We start from the raw sequence: 9,107 nt of genomic DNA, 5'->3' as shown, positions 1-9,107 counted from the left end.
CTGATCCAGATAACTTTCTATATGCATATTTCGTGTACACCTTGCCCCTTTGCAGCCCCTAGCAATTTCCCTCCCATCCAATCCATTAGTAAATCTTGTTATAAACCTTTTTCTCGTCCATTCTGTCGCATGCCTTTTCCAAATCCATAAAGGCCATGTGCAGCCCTTTGCGTTTTTTCCTTCTACCTCTCACTGATCTCTTTGAAAGTAAAATTGTGACCAATAGGTCTTCTTCCCTCTCCTAAACTTCCTTCATCTTTCCAAATATACTCTTCTTTAACTTGTTTCAGTATTAGACTTCAATTCGGAACGAGCATTCCATATTCAGCTAACCTGTTTTTTTATTTTTTAGTTTCTGTAGTCTGTCTTTATCGATTTCCTTTTTGGGTAATTGTATCATTGATACCTCTTTCTTTGAGTACAGTGAAATGTTTCATTCTTGCATGAACTTTTCAGTCTTTGAATTTCCTGTCACACAACGTTTTCAACCGACACTACCTCTCCAACTCTTGTCAGCAAGATTCACTTGACCAGTGTCCGGTTAGTCGATTTTCTAAGAGGTTCTCTCTCTACATCAGTGGTTCCCAAACTATCTTACCTGACGCCCCCTTTTTGCTTCCAGTAGACCCGCACGTCCCCACTCCCTCTTTTGTTCATGTGAAATGATTCTTGCATTTATTTCTTAGCATTTTTTAGGAAAACAGATTTTTGTTTGTATTAAAATTTAATGATAAAAGCCACTCAAACAAATAATAGTACATTCCCGAGACCATTTCTAAGCAACTAAATCGAAACATTTGGTTCAAAGGGAGCGAAAAAAAAAGTTTGAACATTAGCAAATTAGCAAAATTGACTTGCAATTTTAAGAATGGATAATTTGAAAACACGACATATGATATTTGGAAAGACTCATGAGACTAAGGCACATTTTATGAACTAATTTAGTGAGATGGATGCTGCTGCTTCTTCCTCACAAGATTAGAAATTTTAGGATTAAAGTATTGGGAGTTTGTGATGAGCCCCTCAGTGGCGTCAGTGTGGTTGGTATCGGTGACGTGTCCAAAACGTGTAAGGAGAACAAGCTTAATAGGAAACGGGTTGGAATGACTGCTATAATTATACTTTGCATGTATGTAGTGGCAGATATTTGTTCTTTGAATGATTTTATTATTCTAATTAAACAAATATTTTTTAGCAGATGACTTCACGCCCCCCTTGTATCCTCCTCACGCCTCACTAGGGGGCGCGCGCCCCTAGTTTAGGAAGCACTGCTCTAGATGAACGAAATAATAAATAGTAAACTATCTGCAGCGAAAGATTAAATCAAGATGAGAGTGAGACTTTAACTCTCCTGACACAGAGGTTGTTGTTGAATAAATTTTAGATAAGTTGAATAAATTTAACAAGCTGATTAAGATCGTCTAGGGACAGCTTGGTATATAAAAAAGAATAAGATAAGAATGCAAACATCGAATAAAAGAATTTGTCAGTTATTTAATTTATCTCAGTTATTCTTCAAATTTTTTCGTGTTTCTCCAATATTTTTACTCCCATGTCTTTTCCTTTCCATTTGTGTAATATTTTACTTTGGCTTCCGAGAACCGCCCGTTTATTTCTGAAACATGTAGAAATGCTGTACTAGTCTCGACAATTTTACTCAACTCAGGAAAATCTCTTGTGGTCAAACCAAAAGACGTTAAGAAACAGCTGGAATAACCTCCTAAGGCCCAATAGGTCTTGAGAAACCTGTGGTCTAAAACAGACTAACCCTATTTTCCAAACACAAAGTGGTTTCACAATTCAAACATATTTCTTATCCTCTCAACAAAATCGTTTGCATTTTCATCCAGTTTCTCTTCGGACGTCCCACATTTTTTTTTACCTCAAACTCCTACACCCTTTTGTTCTTTCCTACAATTCAGTTTCATCCACATGACATTTTTTACTTAGCTGCCCACGACTTTTTTTTTATACCTTCTTCACAGTAATGTGACACTCATATTTCACAAGACTTCTCGTCGTTATACATTTTTATGTTAATCATTAGTCACCATAACCATCAGTAATATCACCAATGTTATCACTAACATCGCCACAGCCAACACCAACATTACTAACACCAGCACTACCACAATATTACCACCAACTCTCACCAACCCTACCCGCCATACACTATCACCAACATCACTAACAGTACCACTACAAATAACACTAGCACTGCCACCAGAACCACATTCAAAGCCACCATTAACGCCACCACCAATGCCACCACTAATACCACCACCAACACCAGCAGCCCCACCAATGTGACCACTAACACCACCAACACCAAAACCATCACAACTGTTAAACACCACAATCGTCACAACTGCCACAACGCCACCATCAACATAAACAACATCGCCACCGTCATCACAACCACGATCACAGTCACCAGCACCACCATCTTCACTACCACACTACCACCACTACCACCGCTCCATCACTACCAACACTACCACCACTACCACTACTCCATCACTACCAACACTACCACCACTACTACTATCACCAACACCATCACCACCATCAGCCCTGTCACCACCACTATCACCACCATCTACTTTACCACCACCTTCATCACTATCCTCCTCCTCCTCATCATCATCATCATCATCATCATCGTCGTCGTCGTCGTCGTCGTCGTCGTCGTCGTCGTCGTCGTCGTCGTCGTCGTCGTCGTCGTCGTCGTCGTCGTCGTCGTCGTCGTCGTCGTGGTCGTGGTCGTGGTCGTCGTGGTCGTGGTCGTGGTCGTCGTCGTCGTCACTATAACCATTACAATCCCCATCACCACAATCACCACCGTCGTCACTACCTAATCTAACACTACGATCACCGTCATCATCACCGTCACCATCACCCTCACTACCCCCATCACCACTCGCCGCTAGAGGGCCAACGCAAGCAGACGTGTAGAGAGAGCTCTACCGATTTCGGAAAATTCCAAAATCTACGCTGCAACCACCCACCAGCAGTCGCAGAGAACGATATAAAGGTACAGTGCATTGCCAGACAAAATTTGGGAATCCGTCGTGCTTGGACTTAGGCTGTAGAATTGGAAAAGTTCAGTCCTACCTGGCCAAACAATCCCTGTCAGGGGTTGCCATTGTTGCGCATGCGCACTGGTGCTGGTGTGACGTAGATATGTCACATCAACCACCACAGTAATTTTACGTTACAACCTTGAACCCAATCTGCCTACCTACCAAGGCAGGCAGCATGGAAACTTCTGGCCCAATCTCCCTCGAGGCCATTGAGGCCGACCTAGCTTTAAGCGATGAGGATGAGATGAGTGAGGAAGACATTCACTGGCCACGGCTACCTAGACACGAACTCCGTGATCCACTAGCTCCAATGTCTGCGCTAGACATGTCACGCCCCACAACTACTCCCAAACGTTCCATAACCCACACCTCGGACAGCAATAGTTCGCCTTCTTCCCCTGCTGCCAAATCCTCAAAACGATTTGAGACATCTGCCCGGAGCAGCATATCTACAACAGACCACAGCGATCCACGCCCTGTAGCACAGGAGGCACCCACAAGGGGGACCTCATCGCTGCGTGACCCTCCATCCCCAGCATTTGCTCCCAGGGCTGACTATATCAAATTCCGGTTCAAGACTAACCCCTCAGTGGACATAAAACTTCGATGGCTGAATGAAATAAACAAAGCCTTCAAACTTGACCGTAAACTGGCTGAGGTGAAGATGGCAGCAATTACATCTCAGTTTGTTTACATCTCTCGTAACCGCACAGATATTGTCAACAGTGTTACGAAAGGAGAGGTACTGTCCATCTACCTTGAGGCTCAGGACTCGCAGGAAAGGCCTCGCAAATATCCCAAATACCTCTTAACACGTTACCCGGTCAATATTGAACCAGCCTTGGCCAAAGAACTGCCGGGCACCCACTCAGTCAGAAGGTTCCACCATAATGACACACCCATCAACCGCCTGGTAGTGACTTGGAGCCTTATAGAGCCACCACCACCGAGTGTCTATTTCAGCTTCCTTCCATGCCTACCACCCTGTGAACTTCGTAGGATGAAAGACGAACAGCCATGGTGTTACCGGTGCTGGGGCATCGGTCATATCTCACGGTATTGCGCCGCGACCGAACGGTGTGCATGGTGCTCGGGCCCTCATGACTCCCGCACTTGTTCACACCGCGCCCCTCCACCAACTGCTGCTACCCCTGACTCGGCTTCATCACAATCCCAGCCTCCCCCACCAGACACCTCGTGCTGGAAATGTCCACGATGTCATCAGACAGGGGTCAACGCCTGGCATGGTTGTGCAAAGCGTCAGCAAACCACCAATGCACTGGTTGTTAAACACACGGGTCACACTGAGTCACCACCACCTCCTCCCTCCGTCGGTAACCCCCACTCTACCTCTACTGCCTCCTCGGACTCCAAGCAAGTAGCTGCACTTCGCGATGCAGTGGCAGCCCTTAAGACTCGGGTCGCGACAATGACCGCACGTTTCGATGCAATCGAAACGTGCCTGGATAGTTTGGTTAAAAAACAGGCCACATGTGAGGTGACACTGAACTCGTTGGTTGAATCGCAACAGGTAATTATTAACACCATTAGCACCATCACGGAGAAAATGGATTTTATTGCTGCTAGATTCGGCAATCTAATTGCAACCCCACACAGGGAGTCTCCCCTACGTAACACAACACCCAGTGACCCCCCACCACCACTACCCCCACCACCACTACCCCCCACACCACCACTGCCGGCCGAACCACCACCGTTGCTCATACCTCCACAACCGCCCGAACCACCACTTCTTCATCAATTGGTCGCCGATACCATAGAACTAAAATTCAATAATCAAATGAAGCTACACGTCATCTCATGGAACGCCTGCGGTATCACAAACTGGGCCAAACGTACAGCACTTAAAGGGTACGTGCACTGTCACCACCCAGACATTATCTTCATACAGGAAGCATTTATAGGCCTCGCTCCACCAAACAGGGATGCACCTTTGCTCAACCAATACGTATCGTATGTACATCAGATCCGAAACGGATTAATTACGTATGTCCACAACACCGTCCAGCATAGCTTTCTTCAAAATTCTATGGACAATAACACGACTTATCAGCTTCTAGAGGTAACAGTTGGCTCCGGTACCATAAGATTATGCAATGTGTACGCTGCACCGAACGGCCTGAATCCAGCTATACTTCCACCCCCCACCACCCACGGTATGATTTATCTAGGAGATTTTAATAGTCGACACCCTGCTCTAGGAGATCTCGCAGGCATTATAAATCGCAACGGGACTCGACTTCTGGAATGCATTCAACGCAACAGGCTAACTCGCTGGGACACGGCTGGCGCCACGCATGCTCGAGGTGGTACCTTAGATCACGTCCTTACGTTTGGATTAGTGGCCTCCCAAGTCCGGTGTTCAACGATACCGACACTATTCTCCGACCACGTAGCACTCAGCGTCCAATACACCCTTCCTACCACGCCATCCCCAGTGCACACCCGTACACGCATCGTACTCCCACCCAAGTACTGTCCCACATATATTTCATACATAACAAACCTCCTACCCACATTTAACCACCACTGTCCTGAACAGTTATATTCCTCCCTCGTTAACGCCACACATACTTTCTACACCCAATACGTCAAAAAGCCACACATCACACGTCATCCGAATACACACACTTGGACACTAGACAACCACATCGTTCAGGCGGAGAGGAAAGCGATGGAGGATGGCTTTGCCTTTCAGAAAAGACCAAGTCCAGAAACTCTACACCAGTATCAACTATCAAGAGATGACTTAGTTGCTCTACAGCGTTGTGTTCAAACGGATTCCTGGAAAAAACTAACGGACAGCATTAACCATCAAACGAGTATTGGCACCATGTGGCACCTCATCAACAAGGTGATAAAGAAAAAACATCACAGTGCCCTCCATCATAGTCCTACACAGTTTGCACAAGACCTTGTTGATGCCTGGTCAGCACAGGCACGAACCAGCAACCTCCCACCATACATACACGACGCTCTCTCCACCCACAAAAACTATCGTGCACTCCGACTTGCCTCTGCCTTGCTGAAGACCGAAGAAGAAGATGAGAGATAACCGAACAAGAGCTGCGAAGAGCCCTCGCCAAGGGTAAGGCGACAGCTCCTGGCGATGATGGTATCACCTACGCCGTCCTCCGAGTACTCCTGGACGTACCTGGTAACCCCCTCCTCCAGCTGTATAATCTCTGCTACAACCTGGGATATGTACCACGGGACTGGACTTGCAGCACGATAGTACCGATTCCTAAACCTGGCACTGACAAATTCCGACCTGTATCTCTCACCTCTTGTTTCTGTAAAGTATTGGAACGCATTCTTCTATCACGTCTGATGTTCCGGATACAAGATAAGCTCTCGCCCCGACTGTACGGCTTCCTGCCCCAACGAGGAACACACCACTGCCTCATGGAACTCTACACACGCCTCTGTCCCACCAGTGTAGTGGCTTTCATTGATTTGAAAAGCGCATTCGACATCGCCAACAGGGACATTATCCTCGACCAACTTGTTGACTTTGGCATCAAAGGAAATTTACTGAGGTGGATAAGAGGATACCTGCAGAACAGGAACTCACGTGTATTGTTTAAAGGAGCGTACAGCAATACCAGAGAGTTTGAACTCGGTACTCCACAGGGAGGAGTACTCAGTCCATTTTTATTTAACATCCTTATGCATCGCTTTCTCTCTCTGCTTCCTGACATCGACGGTACAACAATCACTTGCTATGCAGACGACATATGCATTTATTCAAGATCACCACAAGACATGCAACGTTTCCTTCAATCATTTCATTTGTCATCCTCCTCATGCGGGCTGGTCATCTCACCAGAAAAGAGCAGAATTTTATCTTTTCGCCCAGCAAGAACTTTGCCAGAATTCACTGTTGGCAACACCATCGTGCCATTGTGCTCACAGTACCTTTACCTGGGGGCACCAGTTCGTATCACACCTTCTATCCCAGCAAGACAACGCGTACATCCAATTGTTCAAGACCTGCTAACCCGGCTACAGAGACGATTGACTCCTCTTAGGTGGTTAACCAACAATATTGCTGGAGTGTCCATCCCTGTCGCCAGAACTATATATATCACATTCATTCGATCAGTGGTTGATTACCTCTCTCCCGCACTTAGTCAGCTTTCCAAAACTACTTTGCAACCACTTGAAAAATTCCAAAACCAGGCAATGAGGCTCATCTTAGGCTGCCCTACCACAACCAGGATCGTCAATATACAGCAAGAACTTCGTCTACCACCAATTGTAGAGAGAATATACGCAAAAGTTACCTACTTCACTATCAAGTGCCTGCACTACCCCCACTTATCTCCTCACTTTTGTCACACAATCCAGACATCGATTGATTTGGCAGAGCCTCGACCTCAGCTTCGTCCCGGTGGCTGCTCACTGGTCCTTAACATCAGTTCAAACATTCGGAGGCTTAACATAAACATTTTAACAGAGAATGAGGACCTTGGCCTCCCACCTTGGCAGACACCCATGCCAACAGTCACCTATACTCCAACTACCAAGTCCGACCTACCACAGCTCCAGAAACAACTAGCCTTAGAAACTATCGCCGGTCTGTCATCTTCTTTAAATGCGGCCCATCATCTCTTCACTGACGGTTCTTTGCAGGAAGACGGTAGTGCTGGATGTGCTGTGTATTCCCCCAGCATAGAGCCACCACTAGGGGCTGGGCAGGCCGTCGACTCCCTAATTCGTCAAGCTCCACGTATTGTGAGTTGCATGGGCTCCTGGACGCTGTTACTTTGCTGACACGGACTGGAGAAAACGGCTTGATCATCTGCGACTCTCAGTCAGCCCTCCGTGCTCTCTCATCTACCAAGCCTGAACACCAACAAGTGGTAACACAAATAATGCGACAACTGGCCACAACTCACGAAAACTCACAGAGGGTACACTTCCTGTGGATTCCATCCCATATCGAACTCCTAGGCAATGACACCGCTGATCGGCTAGCAAGGACAGCCTGTAGTATGGATCCACCAGCTGCCACTTCTACTACTGCCTTCCTACCTTCTTACAAGCGAATGGTAAGACAAGCTGCCTGCTCCCCTACTCGCCGCCGTAGCAATGCTGAGAGGGCTACAAGTGTATCTATCCAACATAGACGTAATGGACTTATTGTGAGAAGACACAATGTTGTGAGTGCCCGACTCAGGCTCGGCTACAGACCAGTGTGGCAAGTGGGTGAGACCGAAGGTGTACCGAGGTACTCATCGTGCAGGCTGTGCGACACCCCTAATGCCAACAGTCTAGAGCACTACTGATTGCCCCACGATAGCCCCTTTAATACCACATCGACAATCAGTTCTTGATGTCTGTAAATATTTGCTTGAAGGTGATAAATTAGAATTAATCCTATTGCAACACCCTCACTTTGGTGGATTTTAAAGTATACATAAATAAATCAGTCATGATTCGGAAATGTTTTAAGTATCACTAATAATCTGTATATATTTATCTTTTGCACTAGATTTGTTGTTCCCTGAACATAATAACAAGGAATGTCTGTAGTATGGATCTGCCAGCTGCTACAACTATTGCCCTACTACAAATGGATGGTACGATAAGCCGCCACTTCCCTACACGTCACCGTGGTAATGCTGAGAAGACTTCAAGTGTAACCATCCAACACCACAAGAATGTCCTTCCACAAAAAAACATCACCACTACGATCATCAACTATAACTACAATATCGTTAACGAATAATGACACACAAGCATACAGTAAAGAAGCACTTTCACATTTGAAAGCAAGGCCAGCAGGATGGCTTTTACCAAGAAAACGTAACATCACTTCGCTGACCTCGATAAAACAAACACAAAGGAAGCCCGAAGAAAATGACAATTAAATATCACAAAGAATGAGAAACACTAAAACAGTAGGACCTCTTTTGTCGACACACCAAACAACACTAAACTTTACCATAAGAAGTATAACATTATCCATCACTAACAAAGCTGTATCATATGCAATCA

The 9,107-nt window shown here is 46.0% G+C and overlaps 1 protein-coding gene across 2 annotated transcripts; it reads left to right on the top strand.

The window, feature by feature from the left end:
• Window positions 1–2,929: 2,929 nt before the first annotated feature.
• LOC143034237 (uncharacterized) lies at window positions 2,930–8,774 on the top strand. Of its 2 annotated transcripts, none has more exons than XR_012967240.1 (2): window positions 2,930–3,034; window positions 8,602–8,774. XR_012967240.1 is itself a non-coding variant. In XM_076200175.1 (2 exons), the coding sequence occupies exon 1, from the start codon at window positions 6,870–6,872 to the stop codon at window positions 7,878–7,880; it is 1,011 nt and encodes a 336-aa protein (XP_076056290.1). In that variant the 5' UTR covers window positions 6,862–6,869; the 3' UTR covers window positions 7,881–8,158; window positions 8,602–8,774. The 2 variants fall into 2 exon arrangements, 1 of the variants encoding a protein (XP_076056290.1); XM_076200175.1 differs by lacking the exon at window positions 2,930–3,034 and adding an exon at window positions 6,862–8,158.
• The last annotated feature ends 333 nt before the right edge of the window (window positions 8,775–9,107 follow it).

This window comes from Oratosquilla oratoria, chromosome 2 (assembly GCF_046742065.1).
Source record: "Oratosquilla oratoria isolate Oo_2021 chromosome 2, ASM4674206v1, whole genome shotgun sequence".
NCBI classification, from domain to species: Eukaryota; Metazoa; Arthropoda; class Malacostraca; order Stomatopoda; family Squillidae; genus Oratosquilla; species Oratosquilla oratoria.
Note: the sequence above shows the minus strand (reverse complement) of the source record. Positions and strands in the feature narration are given on the sequence as shown.

Coding starts and splice junctions, on each gene's coding strand:
- LOC143034237 (XM_076200175.1), top strand. CDS start 6,870: ATGCAACGTTTCCTTCAATCATTTCATTTGTCATCCTCCTCATGCGGG.